The sequence below is a fragment of the Lepisma saccharinum genome, chromosome 3, assembly GCF_977018435.1.
Source record: "Lepisma saccharinum chromosome 3, izLepSacc3.1, whole genome shotgun sequence".
In the NCBI taxonomy this organism is placed as follows: Eukaryota; Metazoa; Arthropoda; class Insecta; order Zygentoma; family Lepismatidae; genus Lepisma; species Lepisma saccharinum.
The window spans coordinates 122,999,689-123,024,542 of NC_139231.1; the positions used below are offsets into that span (position 1 = coordinate 122,999,689).

The 24,854-nt window shown below is 37.3% G+C and overlaps 1 protein-coding gene across 1 annotated transcript in view; it reads right to left on the reverse strand.

The window, feature by feature from the left end:
• Positions 1–295: 295 nt before the first annotated feature.
• LOC145985386 (uncharacterized) overlaps positions 296–24,854 on the reverse strand; it is a 37,738-nt gene continuing 13,179 nt past the window's right edge. Inside the window, exons 4-5 of the mRNA XM_083119355.1 lie at positions 15,241–15,305; positions 296–12,318 (exon numbers count right to left, since the gene is read on the reverse strand). Of these exons, the coding sequence (XP_082975481.1) occupies positions 6,978–12,318; positions 15,241–15,305 (5,406 nt within the window). The 3' untranslated portion in view covers positions 296–6,977. The remainder of the gene's footprint in view (positions 12,319–15,240; positions 15,306–24,854) is intronic.

The window sequence follows — 24,854 nt, forward strand, 5'->3', positions numbered from 1 at the left end:
CCTTTGTACTCTGAAAGTACATACCATTAGCTATTTTCTACATAGATACCCATGGCACCGAGGCACTTACAGCACTGGGAGACAAAATCAAAGTGCTCACAATGAAGAGTTCCAGCAAACAGTACTCGCTCCACATATTCCCGGAACAAGTACAGTCTCCTAGTGTGATACATACCTCAATGCCATGGGTGCATGTTCATGGGAGTAAAATGGTTTATTCAACTAAATTCTTTTTTATTATTACGTTCATACTACTAATAACTACCTCGTATTTTACAATAAATTGTTTGTCCATCAAAACTCCTTTATTTTAGATTTTAAACTGTAGATATGCAAAGGAAATAACAACAAAATTGTATCAAAAACATATTTTACAAAGTAAAAAGCAGAAAATATAAATTGCACACAGGGTAATTCTTACTGCATTGTATATTATTTTCTGTGAATTTTCTATCTTGTTACATTAATTACAATGGTTAAAAAATGAGGACTGTTGACTTCACACTGTCATTTTTTTTATATGTGTATTTCTTGTAACAGAGTCCCATGAAGGTATGTGATTTCATGAAGAGCACTCTTTATGGAACAAGCTGCATCAGAAAATGATTGGATGTATATTCACTCACATTAAAAGTGTGATACCTACAAATTCCTTTCCCCATTCCCAACTGATGGCTGATCTTGAGAGCTATGTTTGTCAATCATACTCATCAGTTGCAAAATGAATGTTGTATGGTTAGTGTTTCATGTCTTGTATTCTGCAGTTGTGGCCAGCACATACCCAGGGGAAGAGCTGAAGCCCCCCCCCCCCCAAAAAAAATCCTACAAATATCTAATTTGAATGTTTTTCTTCATTAATAAAGTTATAACCACAGTAAAAACTGCATTACATCAAAAAAGGTTTACTATATAATAGAGGAACCAGGTTATAGTTTTATATTCTACTATTTCATCCAAAGAATAAATGGGTCCAGAGCTTCCAAAACTTATATTTTGTGAGAAGTCACAGAATATAAACTTTATGAGTAAAATTTACCACTAACTATTAAAGCCTTTTTTTTAATGATTGTGTACAAGTTAATAACAAACTTCAATAACTATGATTTTCAGTACACTAACTAGAAATATAAGAAAAATAGTGGACAACAATTGTGTTAGATTCATTGATAAGGTGGATCGAGCAGCAAAGTCTCTCTATTTATGTAATAACAATGAATTTGGATTGAAATTGGTATATTTTTCATAACTTATAATAGTTATTATTGTAAAATAATAATTATTATTGTCATTATTATTTGTATGAATCAAGTTTTATCCACGACCTAACCCCTTCTTTAAATATTTCTGGGGATGCCTCTACTGATGAGGAATGACCCCCCCCCCAAATAAAATTCTGGCCACGGCCATACCTAAAACAGAAGGTTTATTGCCTCACCAAAACGTCTTCCATCTGTCTCTATCCTGGAAAGATCAACCCAGCATTGACCAATCCTCAATCCTCCCACAGAAGGAACCATGTGTTTACAGTAGGTTCGGCAACATGTTGTGCATGCAATTCACATTTGTTTTATCCTACAAGTAAAATTCGGCACTTTGTTACAAGTTAAAAGATGTCAGTCAAACACTGGGATTCTCATCAATGTTCTAGAAGGAATTCTAAATAGATTGAGTTTTTCAGACTTTAGAACATCAGAAGAAAATTTTCAAATGAAAATATCTATTTGAACTGAACCTAACTCTTCAGACGAACAGTTTCAAACAAAATAAAAGTTTGCATTCAACAAAGCAAACTGCAAAGCATAGTAAATTTAATAATAAAAAATTCAGTATCATTTAAATGGTAGTTTAAAGAACAAATTGTGAAACTTTTCTGTAGGGTTAATGCTCTGTCAATTAGAAGTTGATGCAAGTAAAAATTAACATTATCACAGATAAAATAAAAATTTAATACAGCGCTACATGATAAAACTTACAGTAAGTACACAATAATCTTTTCCTTTTTCCCACATTTTAAATATATCTCATACAAAAACAATCATAGTTTGAAACATTCACTCTTTCTGTGACAGTGACAACAATTGCACACATAATAGTGCTTTATTCTATGCTATTAACATTTCTAAAGTAACAACTGGCATATTTGTATGTATGTACAATATTCAGGGTGGAAAAAATAACATCTGCTGCCAGAAATACCTCAAGAATCATACAAAAAACACTTCCAATAGTATGTTCACATATTTCATGAAGCTACATGTTCGTTGCATTTGCAAACTGAGAAAGTTACGTTCTTGCACTTTTGAAAAATTATGAAGGAAATATAAAATGATTTTACTATTCTCCAGAACTGAAACATTGCAGAGATGCACCAACAAAAACTCCAACAAAAACTCAAGTTAATATTTTAAATTAATGGAACAAATTACAGTGAAATAATATATATTTTCTTTAACCAGAAATATCTCAAAGCCTCATAAGTTTCACAGCTCACCTGTTGAGAACCACTTCTTTAAATAGTATGAAGAAAATATTTGTAAAAAGTTTCTGATGAAAGCTGTAATCGTATCTAGACAACATACAAAACATATGACACCTTTACATACATGTATACAAAGTATTATAGTATATAAAAACAATGAAAAATACAATGTAAAGGGAATATCATACTGAAAACTGAATGTACATACATATTTGCAGACAAAGGAAGGAGCAACCTTCTTGAAACCTATTACATTGCAACATATACGCAGTCTCAGAAAAATAAGTCTTCCAACAGCTTCTTGTTGGTATTATCAAAGAAAAATTAATTTTTAAAAAAATATATTGCAATAAGAATGTAGCAGTCTCATCCTGTGGCTTAGCATGAACTAACTGTTGCTGAAACAAATAATGCATGCCACTGATGGATAAGTGAATCACCAATTATCATATCTGCTCTCAGATATATATATACGAGGGGAAAGTGAAAAGTTTTGAGCCTCACATGGAAGGAGTGATGCTAGGTAGTTAATATTTTGGAGGATGTAAGGTTTGAGTTTTAGGACACCCTTTGCGAACTTTTATGAAATTCACATGTTTTCTTCTATTTTTCTGTCAGGTTAAAAATGAATGAAGCATCAGAGAAGAGAGTGGCCGACAGGGCCGTGATTTGTACTTCTGTCGGCAAGGCCTCACTTCACAGGCTGCTTTGGCTGAGTGTGGCTTCACCGTACTTCCCCATCCACCTTATTCCCCCGACCTGCCCCGTCGGATTTTCATCTTTTCGCTGCTATGAAGAATTCACTTTGAGGACGTCACTTCCACACAGACAAAGACGGTCATTCAGTGGTGCGAGACTCAGGACAAATGATTCTACCAGATGACTGTAAACAAATTGCAGCACAGAATGCATAAGTGCATTGATCTGGGGGGTGATTATAGAGATTATATAGAGAAATCATAATGAAAAATTGCAGCTCAAACACCCCTTCCCTGTGAGGCTCAAAACTTTTCACTCTCCCCTCGTATGATGATACTTCTACTGATTTGCACCAATAATTGAAAATTATAACAGTTCAAAGTTTTCCATTGGAACTATATCATATCAATTGGGAAGCTTTTCCTTTAAATATTCATAACTTCACACTAAATAATCATTTAATTTAAAAAAAATTAATTTCTTCCCACACTTTTGTTTAAAAAATAATGACATTATGCATTTTGCATAATTTTCATTATATTTAGACTATGCAAAAGTGTCGCATTATATTTATGCAGACTCCAGAAAGTATTGGGCTGGTACCAGTGATAACATTTCAACCCATACTTCCTTATATCAATACATTGTTTTTGGTATATGCCCAGTTGTAATTGAGTTTATGGTTGTCACTGGGCTCAAAATGTCATCCACAGCTAAAGTTCATCTCGGACATTGAAAATGGTCCAACAATGAGCTAAATTTTTCTGACATGGATGCTGAATTTTTACTGCATTCTCTAAACCATGAAAGAATGAAAATACAAGATAATGTGCCAATGGTGTTAATACTTACTTACAGTGACAACTGATGAAACACTTGTTCTGCTGTTATTTTTGAAGTACAAGAAAGTTTCTGAATCTCATTGATACATACTTCACAAAATTCATATACATTCCTAGTAACAAACTGATGTAATATAGGGAAGAAAACTGTTGTATGTTCAAACAAATTAGAGTGATTGACAACATAACAGAATAGACCAAAGCTTGTACTCAGACCATTGGTCACTTTTATTTTTAATTAAACACAAGTTTGTTTCTGTGGAAAGTAGTCAGGCACACATAAAAATAAGAAAACTCTTTGCCTTCTCTTTGGTCACTTTCTAATTCTCAAAAACTCTTATTTTTACACTTTAAACTACCAAACAAATGCAACCATAACACACAGGTGCTGTAAACAACACAATATTAACCATGAATAATTGCTGGATGCTGGACTTATTGCATGTGTTGTGTTGATGATGCAACTGATTAAAATTTAAAAAATGCCCCAACCAATCAATCAAGTGAACAACCTTGCAGGCCGTTCCTGATCTGCTAGAGTTCACCGAGCGTAGCCCTGGACACAAACAAATGGTCTTTCTTCAAAGTTTTGGTCTACACCAAAATGGAATTTCTTACGGATGTTTGTATGTAGAAGTCTTGAGAACTTGGAAGCCTTGTTTTGTAGATTACCATTTTGAATATTCAATTGTACTCATCTGGTACTACTATAAATTTAGTCAAGTGATCTACAGAACAAGTCTCAAAAATACTTTAAATTCAGAGAAAAAATTTACCAATCGCAAATGTTGGCTTGGAGAACCATCTCTATAGGTTCGGCTTGAAGCAGAAGCACCCAGAGCTACACAAAAAAACTTACATGAGGGATATAACAACAGTACATGTTAGCATACTACTTCCTTGTTATGCCTAATTCTACTTTCATTTTAGTGTGCGAGAAGCAGTTGTACAAAGAGTAGGGTGTGTAACTATAGCTTTTGAGATGAAGTACGCAACGATAAATCGACAGAATGGCTGCTTCATTTCATGCCATCATGTGAGAATCAGACAGAAGTAACTCCAATTTATAAAAGTTACAGGAGAGAGGAAATAATGTATTCTTAGGAATACTTGTGTGACTAAAAAAAAAGTAAGTAAATTGGAGACAGGTGACTTTACCACTAAAAATTGGAGACAGAGATGTCAATCTAACTCCCCAAAGAGCTCTTAAGAGGAGATAGGTAAAGGTACCCTTGTGCGTGTGCGCACATGCCATGAAGGCATATGGGGTGATGTGGAGGTACAGAGCTCCACATATTCTTGATCTCGGCCATAGTTGGGATGATGTGCTCAGCATTACATCTCGCTGCCTTTACCTCCCATGGTTGCTCCCAAGTACCCATTGATATGAGGCTGGATGCACCTGAAGAGCCACGCAGGAACAGGGAAATGACTGGAAAAATTCCTGGTCCAGCCCCCGCCCCAGGATTTGTAACCGAGTCTTTGGCATGTAGCCCACATGCTCTATACCAACCAAGCTACTGCGTCTCCTCTTAAAAGGAGATACGTTCAACAAATCCGAGCACTGAATTTTTGGTTATGTTCCTCTGATTCTCACACGACTATACAATTTGTTTCAGTTTTTCTTTTTACTTCTGGTGCAATGTCACACACTACTTATATCGATACCCTCATCACCATAAATGTGTTGCAATGCCTTTAACAATTCCATCACAGGACATTCCTGCAACTACACAAAATGAATGGCCATTAGACTCATTACATGTCTTCATTTCAAGAGTTATAGCTGTACACCCTCTTCATAACCTCACACTGAAATGAAAGTAGGCATACTTAGGAATAAGTGATGGCTTGTATCACATTGCTGTTGTCTGTTGTGTTTTACGGTGGGAGGCATTACTTTCCATTAACTTCTTGTACAAGCTAAGCAATAGATTTTTTCAACCATTTGTATAATGATGCATTATTCCTTCTACTGAAATCAACTGTCAATTCCATCATTTAAGCAACTATTACAGTGCACAGAATTTGATTTAGAACAGCAACATACGTTCAAATGCACCCCCAAAAAGGAACTTGACAATAAAATTGAGTTTTTCTTTCTTTTTTCCTTTACAAGAAGAAGGTAAGGCTGATAAACAAAATAAAGACACCTCTTTATAACAATCTTCAAATGGAATTAAATAAACTTCCAATCTGGCTGCAAATAAAGTTGTAACAAGCCATATTATTTCATTACATCTGTGAAACATAAATTCACTTCTATTTTATAATTTCATGCAGTAGAAGGTGAAGAAGAATAAAGTTATATTACCATTAATGGCTACAACTTTACTGCAAATATATTTTTTACAACATAACAATGGAATAACAATACTGTAATTATAGTATTTATCACACCAAGACATGACTATTTTTTTATAAACAACACACAGTTACAGAAGTCTAAGTTATCCTGTATGAAAACAACATTTACTTTATCTGGATATATTTTTGTCATTATAAAGATGCATGGCACAAAAACACACATACTTAATACTAGATGAAACTCATTGCATTTTTGATCACTCCAACTGTGCTTTCACTCAGAACACTGTTCAGAAATAATGTCCACGCCTTGTAATGAACTTGAAGCTACTTACTTATACAATACACGATTTCTCAGAATAAGAAGAATTTGTCAAAAAATAGATTATTATTTAAAAAAAGTGCAAAAACATTCTCCCAGATCGTTACTGAATATTGCGGTTACAACACACCAGTAACCAATGCAATTATTTCCAAATCTAGCAGACAGTCTGAACTTCTGAATTCCCTGTTTGTACTGATAGGCAGTTTAACATAATCTTTTTACCCAAATCCTTCTAGTCAGTCTGGGACTTTTTGTAAATTTATTTTGACCTTATCCTCCAGAGCAATTTCTCCAGTTTTGTTGACTTTTCCTCCCTTGATACTAATCAACTCCGTTCATTGCGAGAGCTTGCAGTTACCGTACCACTACTACTTGCAGTGGAAAATTTCGTTTCACCAGTCTTCAACTGAAGTTTTGCACTTGAAGCACTATTATTTAAGTTAGCATTAGGCATGCTATTTTCAGGTTTGGCTTGCACTGAAGTGTCTTTATTTTGTTCATCACGCTTATCTTCTACTTTGGTCAAGTTTATATTTCTTTGTCCCACTTGATTCACTGCCGGTTTAGCATTCCTCTCGCCTTCTGGTTTCTTTAATTGAATAGATTCTGTTACAGCTGGTTGATTACTCGGTGCTTTTGAAACTGTTTCTGATTTTGGCACAATGCTAGTCATTGATCCACTTGGTTTTGTTTTGTCTTCAGTCTTTGTTTGCATGCTTGGTCTAGAACCACCTGTTTCTGACTTTGACCCAGGAGTATTGGTTGTTCCACCTACTTTAGTTTTGTCTTCTGTCTTTGTTTGCATGCTTGGTCTAGAAGAAGCTGTTTCTGACTTTGACCCAGGCTGAGTACTGGTTGTTCCACCTGTTTTAGTTTTGTCTTCCATCTTAGTTTGCATGCTTGGCCTAGAAGAAGCTGTTTCTGACTTTGACCCAGGCTGAGTACTGGTTGTTTCACCTGTTTTAGTTTTGTCTTCCATCTTAGTTTGCATGCTTGGCCTAGAAGAAGCTGTTTCTGACTTTGACCCAGGCTGAGTACTGGTTGTTCCACCTGTTTTAGTTTTGTCTTCCATCTTAGTTTGCATGCTTGGCCTAGAAGAAGCTGTTTCTGACTTTGACCCAGGCTGAGTACTGGTTGTTTCACCTGTTTTAGTTTTGTCTTCTGTCTTCGTTTGCATGCTTGGCCTAGAAGAACCTGTTTCTGATTTTGACCCAGAAGTGTTGGTTGTTCCACCTGATTTAGTTTTGTCCTCAGTCTTAGTTTGCAAGTGTGGCTTCGGAACAACTGTTTCTGACTTTGACCCAGGAGTATTGGTTGTTCCACCTGTTTTAGCTTTGTCCTCAGTTTTAGTTTGCAAGTGTGGCTTAGGAATAACTGTCCCTGACTTTGACCCAGGAGTATTGGTTGTTCCACCTGTTTTAGCTTTGTCCTCAGTCTTAGTTTGCAAGTGTGGTTTCGGAACAACTGTTTCTGACTTTGACCCAGGAGTATTGGTTGTTCCAACTGTTTTAGCTTTGTCCTCAGTTTTAGTTTCCAAGTGTGGCTTAGGAATAACTGTCCCTGACTTTGACCCAGGAGTATTGGTTGTTCCACCTGTTTTAGCTTTGTCCTCAGTCTTAGTTTGCAAGTGTGGCTTCGGAACAACTGTTTCTGACTTTGACCCAGGAGTATTGGTTGTTCCACCTGTTTTACCTTTGTCCTCAGTTTTAGTTTGCAAGTGTGGCTTAGGAATAACTGTCCCTGACTTTGACCCAGGAGTATTGGTTGTTCCACCTGTTTTAGCTTTGTCCTCAGTCTTAGTTTGCAAGTGTGGCTTCGGAACAACTGTTTCTGACTTTGACCCAGGAGTATTGGTTGTTCCACCTGTTTTAGCTTTGTCCTCAGTTTTAGTTTGCAAGTGTGGCTTAGGAATAACTGTCCCTGACTTTGACCCAGGAGTATTGGTTGTTCCACCTGTTTTAGCTTTGTCCTCAGTCTTAGTTTGCAAGTGTGGCTTAGGAATAACTGTCCCTGACTTTGACCCAGGAGTATTGGTTGTTCCACCTGTTTTAGCTTTGTCCTCAGTCTTAGTTTGCAAGTGTGGCTTAGGAATAACTGTCCCTGACTTTGACCCAGGAGTATTGGTTGTTCCACCTGTTTTAGCTTTGTCCTCAGTCTTAGTTTGCAAGTGTGGCTTCGGAACAACTGTTTCTGACTTTGACCCAGGAGTATTGGTTGTTCCACCTGTTTTACCTTTGTCCTCAGTTTTAGTTTGAAAGTGTGGCTTCGGAACAACTGTTTCTGACTTTGACCCAGGAGTATTGGTTGTTCCACCTGTTTTAGCTTTGTCCTCAGTCTTAGTTTGCAAGTGTGGCTTCGGAACAACTGTTTCTGACTTTGATCCAGGAGTATTGGTTGTTCCACCTGTTTTACCTTTGTCTTCAGTCTTAGATTGCAAACATGGCTTAGGAATAACTGTTCCTGACTTTGACCCAGGAGTATTGGTTGTTCCACCTGTTTTAGCTTTGTCCTCAGTCTTAGTTTGCAAGTGTGGCTTCGGAACAACTGTTTCCGACTTTGACCCAGGCTGAGTACTGGTTGTTCCACCTGGTTTAGCTTTGCCCTCAGTCTTTGTCTGTATACCTGTCCTAGAAGTGACTACTGTTTTGTTTTGTGCTGAACTGCTTTGCGGTGCTTGAGATTTAGACAGTGCATCTGATTTAGATGCTTGGTTTGCACATTTATCATCTTGTTTGACAGGTGATTTTGATGGTGTACTAGCTTTATTTTCGGACTTCGTTGGAATGTCTGTTTTAGTTAGAGGTTTTGTATTTGGTATAGTCAATCTTTTCTCTTGTTTGTCAGGCTGCACTGTTTTATCACTCTGCTTTACAGGAACACTACTTTCGGGTTTCCGTTCTGTGTCTTTTTTAATGTCTGATGGCATTTTATTTCCAGATAGCCCAGTTTTATTCTCACTTTTTGCTTGACTATCTGTTTTACCTAATGCACTTTTGTCACTGAGTTTAGACTGTGTACTTGACTTCAGTTCTGGTTTTGAAGTAGTAGTTTTATCATCTCGCTTAAGTATAGAATCTTGCATTGCTGCCAATTCTGTTTTGTTCTCAGGTTTTGCTTTAGAATCTATTTTAACGGCTGATTTAGGGATTGTAGCTGCAGTTTTATCCCCTTGTTTTATCTGTGAATCAGGCTTAGGTGCTGCTTTGTTTTCTTGCTTTGAAGGCATTGAACTAACCTGTTTAGACTGCTGTGTTGACTTGTTTTCAGACTTTGCCTCACTATGTACTTTAGCTGCAGGTTTTGCCACTGGTGCTTTCTCTTCGTGTTTGGGAGGTGTTGGTTTCGATGGACTCGTTTTATTTTCAGATTTGGTTTGAGTATCTGACTTCAATGGAGATTCATTGCCCTGCTTAGCAGATGATTTGCAATCAGACACAACAGTCTTACTTTCTGGTTGCTTGGAAGATGTATTGGCAAGTTTTAATGGGGGTTGGCCAATATCTGTAGCTTTAATTTGGGTATCAGATTTACCAACAGGTTTATCTGAAGCAGTCGTTTTTGGTGACTCAGTTTTATTGCTTGACATTGTTGTAGAGCCTGAGTCAGCCTCAGGTTTATCATCTGTTGAAGGAGCTTTACTTTCTGTTTTTGTATCTTTTCCAGTAAGTTCACTTTCTATTTTCCCTGGTGTTTCAATTTTATCTTCTGCAGGTGATTCTGATGTTACATTGTTATTCTTATGCTTTGATTCACCATCCTGATTCACTGAAGATTCTGTTTTAGACTCTGGCTCTTCTGATTTAGTTGGTTTATCATCGTCTGCTTCTTGATTCATTGAATTTTCTATCTGATCATGTAATATTTCACTTTCGTCTTTATCATTCTGTGCAAGCGATGACTTTTCATCCTCCTCTACAAATGCCTCAAGGTCACTTTCACATTTTGATTGTTGCACTTCCGACTCATTTGGTACTTGCTTATCATCAGGTGTTTCTTCACAAATGCCAGCTGTGTCCGATTCACTTTTCACTTCTTGATGCTTTTCTATTTCTATATTTTTATCATCTTTCACGTCAGGTTCTCTTTCCTCAGTCGTCTCTTGAGTAGCAGCCATGGGTGATGATGGAGAGACAATATCTTGTAATGTAGATGAATCTTTTGGTTTTTCGGTTTTAGGATCATCTTCCACTCCACTTGCCTCTTCTTGCTGGGTACACTCCACATTATAACGATTACTAAGCTCTGTCGGTGTGACATTATCATCTCCCTCAGTTTGTTTCATTACTTCTGAATCATCCTCTGTTCTGGTGTCACTTTCAATCTTCTCTGCCTCTCTTGGAGAGATACCATCATTTATCCTGGTCGATTCTACGAGTTTTGCTGAACTTGTCCCCGAATTTTCAACATTTTGAACCTCAGTACCACTGGAAGTTTTTTGTTGTTCCATCTCGCTACTTAATGATTCAGAATCACTCCCAGTAGAACTCCTTGTATCTTCACTAGTTGCAGACAAAATGTCTTGTGTCTCATCTTTATTTTCTGTAGCGGATGGGACACTTGCATCGAGTCTGCTTGTATTCTCCACATCATTTAAATCTTCCGCTAAAGAGCTTGTTTTAACTACACTCTTATCCAAGACAATGCACGGAATCTTTCCTGAATGGTTGATTTCATGCAGCTTACCATCAATTTGGTTATCAAATTCTTCTTGACACACTCCACACTTATATGGAGTTTTCTGCTTCTTCTTAGATGCTACATCTTCATCGGATAATTCCTTAAGCTCTCCACTTTTTCGATGTCTGGTTTGTCTTTTTAAAGTTTCACTGTTGTCAACCTCTGGCAATTTATCCCTTTTTGCTTTTGCAGACTTTGGGCCCGGCTTTGCTCTAATATTTTTCTGTTTTGTTACTGTAAGTGACCTATGTGAGCTGTCACTTAGTTCAGAACTGTCTATGCTCTCGTCTCGTTTCACTCGTGATGATCGAGATGGAGCATTTTTATCAGAGTCACTTTCACTTTTCCTATCTTTTTGTATCCTAGATGGAGTCCTTTCAGACGCACTGTCCGTTTGAACTTGGGCAAGCTCTGCAGGAACATTACTCTTGTCATTTCTTCTCTGTCTTCTGGGTCGAACTTCCACGGAACTTGCATCATCATCTTCACCTTTCACTGTCAATGGAGAACCCCTCGATGAACTCTCTATGCTCAGCTTCCTAGTACGTCTCTTGGTGGTCCTTCTTCCCACTCCATCAATATCTGAATCATCGCACTTATACACACCATGTTCAAACTTTTTGTCAAATTTTTCCATTTTCACTATATCCACTAGAGTTATACAGCATTTTTTGATATCGAAAGCAGATGAACGAGATGGCTGCTGCAAACAGTTTTCACAGAAACTGTTCCTCAGTCTTTTTGCAACTGACTGATTTCTGTTTAGTAATACCCTACCACAGCGTTCGCAACATACTGATGTTTCTTCAATTCTTTCTTCCTTCTTAAATCTATTCTCGGATGCATTAATACTTTCTTCCTTCTTAATTCTATTCTCGGATGCATTAATACTTTCTTCCTTCTTAATTCTTTTCTCAGATGTATTAAGATTATCTCTTTTTCTCTTACCTGCTTGAGATGTGTGTTCATTATCAGAGGAATCATGGCTTCTGAAGGAAGAAAGAAAAAGGTTTTGTCAGCATAGCAATTACCTACATACTAAATCACACATATGCATTAGGGACACACCAATATGAAATTTTTGCCGATACTGATATTCTACCGATCCAATATAAAGTTGTAAATGTTCCTTGAGGAACATGAATAGTTTATTAATTTCCCTAACGCATATTTAAACATTTACTACAAAAATCATGGCATATGAATTATATATTATATTCATTAAATTAACAACAAAATGGCTGAAACTTGCACTAAATTATAGGCCATGTATAGAAATATTGGGTTGATACATAAGTTCGTGTTTGGCATGGCAATACTGTAGTATTAGGAGTTTGTTTAACGTTCATAACTGGATTGGAATTATATTGTGCTTGTGAATACACATTGAATTTTGTGGATTTGAAGGAAGACAGTGTTATTTGTGGGCTAAAGAACAATAACTGTGAAATGAAAAAAATAATAATAATAATACCTACGACATATTTTTCTGTCAGAGTTTAACAGAGGAGCACAGGCAGCTTGAAACATTTGTGCCATGTACGGGGAAAATGCCAATGGGGAAAGTAGGACAAGAAAATGGTTTTGTCATTTCAAAGAGGGCAATTTTGACCGAGTGACTCTCCACGTTCAGGAAGACCATTGGACTTTAATGAAGACTGTTTAAATACTTTAATCCACAATGGTCCATGTTAGTCGACCAGACATTTAGCAAATGTGATGAACTGTGACCATTCAGCCATTGTGCGACATTTGCATTCAATGGGCAAGGTTCAAGGTACTGCATGCTTTAAGTGAAAACAACACAAATCAGCAAGGAGACCAGGAAGACTGCAACTACTGCTACGATAATGCGTAGCATTCCAGCCTTTGGAACACGGGGATCTAACCAAAAGGACGTGGCTCACCCCTTCATTATCATCAACATTTGCTGATAGAGACGGCCCTAAAAGGGACAGGTGTGAATGCCTAGCTTAATAATAATGTAAAATCATGTTTAGATTTAACACTTCTGACTGAGCAATGAGAGTGCCAGGTTAGGGGGAAAAGTACTTACCCTGTTCGGTAACGAATGCACACCCACACTCCGCTAATATAACAAAAGCTGCTATCCAGGAGTTTGGTTGGGTAGTTATTCCACATCCTCCTTACTCCTCTGATCTTGCAGCCTCGTATTTCTACCTTTTCAGATTTCAATCCACCAATCTTCAAGGAAACTCCTTTGGTAACACAAATGCTCTTTAAACTTGGCTTAACGACGTATTACCCCCAAATCAGCTGATTTATTCAGACATGGAATCGAAAAACTGTCACTGCATTGGTAGAGAGTCATGGACAATGAAGGAAAATGTATTACTGATTAATTTGTCTTTTGTTCATCGCTAATGAGTATGAAATAATAATAAAAAAATTATCACGGTGAAAAGCTATGAACTTATGCATCAACCCAAAATATTGGATTGGTAAAAGTATTGGTAATTTCACTGATAAAGTAATATGCGTATATTGGCCAAAACTTAAGCATATGTCTTGAAAACATAAAATACAGTATGGCCGGAAAAGAAGTATACCAAAAGTTGCAACATCGTACACAGTCGGCAACTTTTGGTATAACTTTTTCCCGACCATACTGTAGAATATAAATATTCTAGAGGTTTTTACATTCTAATTTTTATGCAATTAAATATATATTGATACAATAAATCCCTTAAAAGAAAAAAATAGAAAGAAAGAGGAAGATTAATCTATCCTATCCCCAATAACGAACTATCATGTTTTATGTTATGCAGGACTGGATCTACAGTTTAAAGTGTGACGCAAACAACTGAAATATATCGCCAATCAAACTCAGGACTCCTATTTGAATTAATTTATATCAATTTGAAACTTCCTGAATGTACCAACCAGGTTTACAAACATACAGCATGACATCTGCCTACAACAACACTTTATTCACAAACTGGAAGGAGCAGGAATTTATCATATAAAATGCAGTTGTGACCAAGTGTATATTGGTCAAACTAAGATTGATTGATTTAGTTTATTTTACTTCGCCTTTTGTGCCTCTTGGCTAATTTGCGAAGATGGGGATGAGTGATGAAATGATGAAATTGATGGACATTCACAAACAACTAAAACCGAGCATCGCAGCACGATATACTAACCACTCGGCCACAGGGTCCGGCAGACAAACTAAGAGGGCTAAAGGTAGAGATCATGTGGGGTACATTAGGAGTAAAAAAATAAAATTTGAACTAGGTACATACAATTATCATAAAATTCTGGTAAATGAGGTGAAAAAAAATAAATAAGTAATGTCATTTAATTTATTGAGAGAAATATTAATTATTTACAAATAAAATTACTGACATAGGCAGTGTCATGTAAATATGTTGAGACAAATTACAAAAATACATCATCACAGTGGCATGATCAGCACATTAAGTTTTTGAACGTTCTAACCCATTTCAACTATCTTAACCCTTCCACCACCCATTTTTTTTGGTCTATCACTGAAGAAATATCTGAGTGTCCAAAAATTTGGGGAGAAAACAAGGTATCTGGTTGATTTGTTGTTTTAAGTCCACTTTATGCACATTAAGGCTAATTGGGACTGGACCTACAGTTTAAAGTGGGATCCGAACCACTTGAGCCTCCACCGGGTATCGAAGCCCTTGATTACAAGGAGAAGACACTACCACTGCACCATCGGGGAGAGAAAACAAGGTATCTGTTGTGATTTTATCTCACTTTTTAATATACTCAAACTCTCATAATGTTGTAAAATGAAGGTTGCATTTAACAACCCACAGATTGAAACTAGAAAGTGATATGCATTTTGTGTACAAACTCTATTTCACAATTTGAAAGAAGCCTAATAATGGGTTACTCTGAACCTCAAAGATGCTTACCTTATATTTTGAAGACTGTTCGAACCTTTCTTTTTATTGATGTACACGTAGCCTTTTCCACCATACTGAAATTAAAGAAACAATAAATTTAAATAATCCTCAGACTCACTGAAAGTGATGTGCAGTCCTGATTGAAATAAGTGTGAAAATATATACATATATTGCAATATTTTTTGTGGCTACTTAACTTAATTTATTTATTTTGATTTGCTTTATTTTACTTCGCTTTTCTGCCACTTTTAGCTAATTGTGAAGATGGGGATGAGTGATGATATGATGAATGGACACTCGCAAACATCCATGTCCAGGCTGAAATTCAAACCTGGGCATCATAGCACGATGTGCTAACCACTTAACCACGGGGACCGGCTTTACTTAATTTATGCAAGTGATTTTGAAAGGTATCACAGTACATAGAAACTGATTTTTGTTCTTCCTTTTTAGAGTAAATATTCTTACAAACTCACTCTACACATTCAGCTAATGACCAACTTTTAATCGAGTTCAAAAATATTTTATTGGTATTTCATGCTTTTATTAAATGAAAATGTATTTCATATTTATGTGAAAAAACATAAAACTTGACAATTCGAATGCATTAACACAATTTCTTGAACACTTTCCAATATTTAACAGATGCTCATATGTGCGTGAGTGTATTAGGAGCATATGCAATTTGTTTTCGAGGGAAACTCAAAATGTGAGATAGCATTTTCACACATTCTGAGAATACATTGGTACAGAAGTAGTTACTGCATTATGATACAAGAAAATAATTATAATGCAAGAAATTTACATTCCTCACCTTCAAAGGAGTTACTTTCTAGATTTTTACTGTACGGTAATTTAATATTTTTATTTCTTCTCACATCGCCATTACACCATTTGCTGTTCACGGCAGAAATAGGTGAAGCGTAAAGCTATTCCCAGTAACCCCCCCCCCACCCCTTTTTCATTCTTGTGGAGGTGGTGTATTCAGTACCATGATGTTGCTACAGCTATTTTTTTATGTACAGAATTTCAAAGACAGTGGTTGTTGGGGGAAAAAAAGGGAACTTCTTTGTTCTTGCAATAATAAAAAAATCAAAGACATATTCGAAAAAAAATTGGTTACCATAACTTAACGCAGAATTGAATATGCTAAAGTTCAATGTAACTAGTTTTTATGTAGGTCTACTGGTTAAATTTTAATTGGAGTCCAAACTCGAGTATCCATAATTTTTAATCGGATAGTAGACATCACTTCCAGATAAGGAAATATATGTCTCTCCAAGAACTGCAAATGGCAATGACATTATCACGGTACGCTAACAGCGCAGTTTGGAGTTACATAGTACCAACGCTTTGCAAAATAGTAATAAAAAGTGTAACTGATTCCAGAAAATAGGAACACACGTAATTAAACTTGTATGGACAAAGTACTTCGGCCCAACCTCAAACAAATCGTAGGTGTTGACAATAACCTGAATCACTTTTGGATTGATATTGTACATTGTATGAACTGGATTAGCAAACAGTAGTTTGTGCTAGTGATAAGGGCAAGTCTCTGAAATTTTTAACTCACTAAAACTCACTCCAGCATACATGTAACAAGTTATCCACCTGAAAGGAAGATTCATGATTATTGCACATAAGTCACATTACACTGTACCGATCTTTATGGTCAAATGTAATCATATTCATATTTAGTACTCGTGCGACTTACTCACGTTGAATAAGATAGTATACAATAAAATGTAGATACTGAAAGGTACTTACGTTAGTGAGTATTGATTTTAACGAAAACAATGTTTCAGGATTCCACTGATCCCTTCATCAGGTTACCAAAATAGGCCAGTGTAACTACACCTTAGCCGCGTCAGATATAACAAGGATTTAGGAATTTATGGTAGGGCTGGGTAAAAAAGAGTAATAAGGAACATTTCGTCATCTGGTCCCTTGTACGTAAAATTGCCATGTTCCCACCTGTACTGTAAAACACTGACTTAAAACACAAACAAGTTACGAAACTGATCTAAAAGGCTGTGTGAACACAGGCTTAACTCACAAACATGTTAAAAATCCCACTTAGATGCACACGTTGGTAAGTTGTGCAACGAACTGGCATGGTCCCTCGTGGAATGCCGGAAGTCTTTCGGTTGATGTCCCCACTCCCTGCCTTTTCTCTCCTGTGTTAGGTGGGCTACATCATATCAAGGAAAGAGAATGGAATTGATGAAGAAGAAAAAAAGTATAGGTACATAGGTATCACTTATTTCAACGGAGTATCCAAAAAGATAGAAAAAGTGATCAAAGAATACGGGATCAAATGTGGGATGAGGGCTCTGCGCACCGTAGAGAAGTATTTCACGGAATATAAGAAAGACGGTAAGGAAAAGGAGAACGAGATGAGGATAAAAAAGGGATTTATAGTATAAAGTGTGTTTGTAATAAAGAATACATAGGGCAAAACGGCAGAAGCATGAAAACCCGATGGGGTGAACACGATAAAGATATTCAGGAAGGGAAACCAAGAACCGGGTTATCGGAACATATAATTGAAGAAGAACACGAAATTAAGAAACGAGAGATTGTCAGGATTGATAACAAACCGATAAGTCGGAATGTTTACGAAGCGGCATCTATCTGCAAAGATATGAGTAATAAGCTAAATAGAGAAGACGAGAACGTCAACAATCTGTGGATCAAGATGTTTAAGCGATTGGGACCAACAAGAGAAAAAATCGGTTTCCGGGTCACTCAGACCATGATTAGCGCAGCCAAAGAGTTTCAAGAATTCGAACTTGATATGACGTAGCCCACCTAACACAGGAAAGGAAAGGCAGGGGGTGGGGACATCAACCGAAAGACTTCCGGCATTCCACGAGGTATCACGCCAGTTCGTTGCACAACTTACCAACGTGCACATCTAAGTGGAATTTTTAACGTGTTTGTGAGTTAAGCCTGATTTCACACAGCCTTTTAGATCTTAACTTTTTTGTGTTTTAAATCAGTGTTTTACAGTACAGTTGGGAACATGGCAATTTTACGTACATGGGACCAGATGACTAAATGTTCCTTATTACTCTTTTTTACCCAGCCCTACCATAAATTCCTAAATCCTTGTTATAGCTGAGGTGGCTAAGCTGTAGTTACACTGGCCTAGTTTGGTAACATGGTGAAGTGATCAGTGGAATCCTGAAACATTATTTTCGTTAAAATCAATACTCCCTAATGTGAAGTACCTTTCAGTATCTACATTTTATTGTATACTAACTTTTTTTGAAATGTAATCACTGCGTGAATTAACAATAGTCCAAGGGCATTTGTAATCCCGTGGGTTTTTGATGAAGGGAATATATGATTACCGGTAATACGTTGCTAGTGTGGTACACAATCATGTACTACCAGGTGTTTTACCTGCAATTGTGGCAGAAAGCTTGTGCGATGTCATTAATCAAAGATGGCTACCGCTTCATGCACTAAGAAAACGCATGATAACTCCTTTAATAGTGGTTTTGGAAAAAAAATATAGATTTATGTTTTGTTCAGAATTGAAAAAGGAAAAAATTGATTCTCAGTTCTTTTATTTTATGGAGATATACCCAGTGAAGCTATTTCGTGCCCTTTTCTGCAAGGATTCTATGCATATTTTACACTTTACTTGACATTCTGGCATATAAAGGGGGAAAATTACTCCCTGTGATATTTTGTTGATGCCCACTATTGTGGCGTATTCCCTGTGGACATCATACATCCAAGTTGGCTGCCTCTGCAGACATTAACAAACAAAAACGGCCATATCGGCTTAACTCCTTTAAGAGTAATTTGGACCATTTGTAAGTTTATTGGGTTTTTGCACGAAGGGAAGACATGTGTATGGAGGATGCTTTCATTTGGAGGCATTCAATCATGTATTACTACAGGTGTTTTGCTGGATAATGTGTCAGAGACCATACATGACTTCCCAAATCCAAGATGGCCACCTTGGAGGTTCTGCACATTAAATACTGTCCATAACCTGATTTAGAGTTTGTTTATCAGATTTTTTCAGAGGCATTTTCTGTTAATAAGTAACAAGTGAAAAATATTAATTATCATTATTATCATTACTATTATTATAAATAATACAGTAAAGGAGTAACAATAAATTTTGTATTGTCTTTTGAAACTTAAGCAGCTCACCTGTTATCAAGATTGAGAGTGGTTGTAATCATTTGGGTAATATCAAGCCATCAAAACATTCACTTTATTCAAATTCCTTGTCACTCTGATCAGAGTCTCTGTCCTGTAAGTCATGGTTTTCACACTTTTCATCATCTGCACTACAAAGACACAGTTCAGTATGTTGCAGGGACTGATCCAGGCATATGCATGAACATTTCTTCTTTGGTGTGAGGGTCAATTTGGCAGCAGCGTTCACACTATCTATTAATGGTATCCCAGTTTGTGTTTGTACTTGCAAAGAAGGCAAAAAAGTGGTTGTTGAACGCATTTGATGTGCTTGAATCTTTTGCAAATCTTGGTTCTCCTGGATTCGATGGACAAGATGACAGAATGAAAGAATGATGATTTACTTTACTTCTCGTTTCTGCTCCTTTTGGCTAATTTTAAAGATGAAAATGAATTATAAGATGAAATAGATGAAAGGACAATCACAAACACACATGGGCAGCACACAGCTCAAGTCCCATGGGCCCAGACGCCAGAGCATTGATTTATTGATCGAGTTGGTGTTTTATTTAAGTCCACTTTATACACAGTAAGGCTAATTGGAACTGCACCTACAGTTTAAAGCGGGATCTGAACCGCTATATGTGCCTCCACTGGGTAACAAACTCGGGACCCATTGATTGCAAGGTGAAGACGATAATACTGTGCCATCGGGGAGGCACTAGATGTCAGAGCAATGTTAGTCTGCAAAATGCAGTACAGGGTGTACTTCATGGAGTGGGGTTGATATTTGGGTGTCTCTTACACCTTGAATATGACGACAGGATTTTGCCTGACACAAAAATCAAATATGTTGGCAAATTACGATGGTATCTGTTCGCGAAAAAGGATGTTCAAAGCTCACGTCTTGCTCCAACCAAAGTTCCCCTCACACTTTTTATCAGGAGTTATTTCCAAGTATTGGTGTCAAATAAAAGCAGAAAAGGATCATCCAAATCTACCAATCTCAATAGGCTGTTGATGGAAGAATTGAAATGAGGATGACAAAATCATTCCTGTCATATTGACACTGCCTCCATCTCCAGAGAATATTGAATGAGGAAGTCACAGGGGACGTCATTACTCCTTTGCCATAATATGGTAGTGTCCAAAAAGTAGAGAAATGGAAGAGTGAGATCTGCACGATCACCATAAATAATCAAGGAGTGTAACTCACCTTACGTGCATAGGCAACAGTGCTGCTAGTGTCAAATAGGCCCGTGATTGAAAGGTAAACAAAACACAACATATCAGAACAAGAGTGCCTCATTTTGTACCGAACGCTCATTGTGATTGGAGGACAATCTCTTGGTACAGTAAGAACATGGCACCAAGACGTCGGTGAAGAATCATCGGACGTCTGGAAGCAGGTCAAACACAGACTGAAGTCACGGCAGCGTTGAATGTGCCACAGTCATTTCCAGTCTTTGGCGATGGTTCCAAGACACAGTAACAGTTGGGCTGAAAAGTTAGTAGGCTAACATAGTAAAAAATATTTTTTTGACAAAATTCGATTTTATTATTCAATATAGTTGCCTTTGAGGGCGATACAACGATTATAGCGGTCATACAATTTTTCGATGCCATTTTTATAGTACGATTTCTCTTTAGCCTCAAAATAGGCCTCAGTTTCGGTGATTACCTCTTCATCAGTGCTAAATTTCTTTCCAGCGAGCATTCTTTTAAGGTCTGCAAACAGGAAAAAGTCACTGGGGGCCAATCTGGAGAATATGGTGGATGGGGAAGCAATTCGTAGTCTAATTCATATAATTTTGCCATCGTTTTCATTGATTTGTGACACGGTGCATTGTCTTGATGAAACAGCACTTTTTTCTTCTTCAAATGGGGCCGTTTTTTCGTGATTTCATCCTTTAAACGCTCCAACAACGCTATGTAATAATCTCAGCTATCTCGATCAACTTCACTTTACGATCATTTAAAATTATTTTGTGGACTTTTTTGATGTTTTCGTCGGTAACAGCCTCTTTGGGGCGTCCACTGCGTGCATCGTCTTCGATGCTCATTTCGCCCCGTTTAAATTTAGCAAACCACTTCTCAACGGTTGATTTTCCTGGTGCAGAGTCCAAATAATGTTTATCAAGCCAAGCCTTGGCTTCAACAGTATTTTTTTTCGCCAAAAAGCAATGCTTTATTAACACACAAAATTATTTTTTTATCCATTTTTTCACAATAACAAAAGCTGCTTCAGTCACAATGCTATATCTCACGAACTAATTATCCGGCAGCTGTGAAATTTATACACGTATCTTTTGAAGGTTAGTACTAAGTAAAAATCACATGGATTTAATTCTAGTAACGCCATCTATGAGTCAGCCTACGAACTTTTCAGCCCAACTGTTAGATGTTCATGGTAGGCCAGCAAATGGTTGTCAACGAGTAGCAATGTCACAACAGGGCCGATATCTGTCTTTAACTGCACGACCAAACCGGACGATGCCTGCAAGACAACTGTCCTCAAAGCTTGCAGCCACCTCAGGGGTTAGAGTTTCTTTCGCCAAACTGTGTACCAGAGACTCAGGACAGCTGGTCTCTATGCCAGATGTCCAGTAGTGAGTGCACAGTGCCTGCTTACAGTGGAGTCAGGATCATCGAAATTGCTTACAATGGAGTCAGGGTCATCGAAATTGGACTCTGAACGAATGGAGGAAGGTGTTCTATCACAGATCAGTTCAGATTCAGTTTTCAAAATGATTCCCGTTACACATTCATCTGGAGAGAACCTCGATCACGATTTAATCCAAGGAATATCGTGGAAAGGGATCAGTTTGGTCAAGATGTAATACTGATATGGGAAGACATCATGCTCAATGGACATACGGAGCTGCAAGTCTCTGCTGGAGGTACTCTTACTGCCCAGAGGCACAGAAATGAGGTACTCCAATAACATGTGCGACTTTTCAGAGGCGCAGTTGGCTCAGACTTCAACTTCAAGGATGAAAAGATGATAATACATGTGCGCATCGAACCAAATTGGTGAATGACTTTCTTGAAGGGGAATAAATCCACTGCATGGACTGGCCACCAAGGTCCGCAGACATAAATCCTATTGTGTCTTAAGGAGACGAGTTAGCTCGCGATCCTCCACCAAAGACATTTCCAGAGCTCCGTACTCCTCTTCGTGGGAAATGGAACCAGCTGCCTGTAGAACTCTTGAACCACCTTGTAAATAGCATGCTACGTCGTTGCAAGGTTGTGTAGCTGTTACGGGTAACTTCATCAAATACAAATCTCTTTTTCGTCAAGGAAATATCTTCTATTTTCTCCTTTTTGGCATGTGTGTCTTTGAACTGAAAACAATTTTTAATTTCGTGTATTCTACTCTATTGTATACCATATAACGTTTTGATTAATTTTCACTATGTTTTATGCAGTTCTGTTAGTTTATCAATAAAACATTTTCTCATGTCTTAGTTATGCTTAACTTTCTGACACTACTGTAGTTATAAAAATTATAATAATATTTTTCACTTTTGAATTATTAACAGAAAATGCCTTTGGAAAAATCTGATAATCTAACTCTAAATCAGGATATGGACAGCATTTCATGTGCAGAACCTCCAAGGTGGCCATCTTGGATTTGGGAAGTCATGTATGGTCTCTATGACACATTATCCAGCAAAACACCTGTGGTAATACATGATTGCATGCCTCCAAATGAAAGCATCATCCATACACATGTCTTCCTATGGTCCTTTTTGTTTGTTAATGTCTGCAGAGGCAGCCATCTTGGATGTATGATGTCACACAGGCAATACGCCACAATAGTAGGCAAGAACAAAATAACACAGGCAGTAATTTTCCCCCCTTTATATGCCAGAATGTCAAGTAAAGTGTAAAATATGCATAGAATCCTTGCAGAAAAGGGCACGAAATAGCTTCACTGGATATATCTCCATAAAAGTGAGAGATATTAAAAAAAACAACTGAGAATCAATTTTGTTCCTTTTTCAATTCTAAACAAAACATGTATCTATATAATTTTTTCCCCAAAACCACTATTAAAGGAGTTATGATGCATTTTCTTAGTTAGTGCATGAAGCGGTAGCCATCTTGGATTTATGACATCACACAGGCCTTCTGCCACATTTGCGGGTAAAACACATGTTACTACATGATTGTGTACCACACTAGCAACGTATTACCGGTAGTCATATATTCCCTTCATTCAAAAACCCAGACTATAGTAATATTGACATATGCTCCTGGACTGCAAGGTTTTTCAACGATAAAACTTTATCCAAACCAAAAAATATTTAACCTGACCAGTTCCAGTGGCCTTCATATTCTATTTAGTATTACCCTAAACTTCATGATTGAGTTACCAAATAATGAGGAATATAATAATGTTAAGTTACAAGGTGTACTGAATAGTATGAAGGGAAAATATGATCCAAAAAATCTAATGTGAATACTCAGGAACACAAGACTCTTCCAGCTTAACCTGTCTGGTAATCACTGTATTGCTCGATAACAAAACCATGCACCTAAGCTTATCAATATGTCAATGGCCATTTACATCTTTCCACCCTTAATCCACCTCTGTTGAACTTCAATTTGCCAGACGTTTCCACCACAAAAGAACGAATGAAAGTGTGTCAACGTTACACACAACCACAATCTCACGTCATCCTCTGGAAGTCCCATTATAGCAATTGGTACTCAAAATAAAATTAAGACTAAGGCGAATAGCTGCAGTTCACAGTGCTATCAATATGCTGAAAATTGCATACAACTTCTTTGGAGGACTTGTCATAACCGGTACCACACTTCTTACCGTCTTGTGGACCTCAACGTCCGTCTGTTACCTCAATGCGACACACTTTTTTTTTCACCTGTCCATACTTGCAACCTTTCTCGAGATAATATTCCTAGAACATCCCTGCTACTATTTGTTGTAAAGTCACGGGCACTTCTGGGTTGTAACAGGCCCATATACTTTCAATGGAATTTCTACAACCCAGAAGTGTCCGTGACTGTATATTGTTCCCATCACTGTACCTCCCCGTCCGAAATAGGTTAAATTGAGTTTCTCTAGCACCAAAACCTTACGTTTCTAACCCCATATTGACATCAATACTGGAAGCCCTTTTTTTTCTCTCCGCGGCAAGTGTTGTTGTTCGGCAATTAATTCCCCGAAGAGTAGGCTGATTCTGTTACAAGTCAACCCCCCTATTCTTTAAACTTTTTGCTTAAATTTAACAATGCACCGTGCGAGAAAAGCATAATTTTGAAGAACATACAAACAATGGCAAAAAGTGCACAGTGCTGCATCCTGCATGGATTAGATACTACCAAATTACTACTCCGTGTCAAATTCTGATACAAATAGTTTTCTTGATTAGCCCCCCAGAACGAGCATAATATCTCCCGCATCATTCATGTGCTCCTAACAGCACAACAAA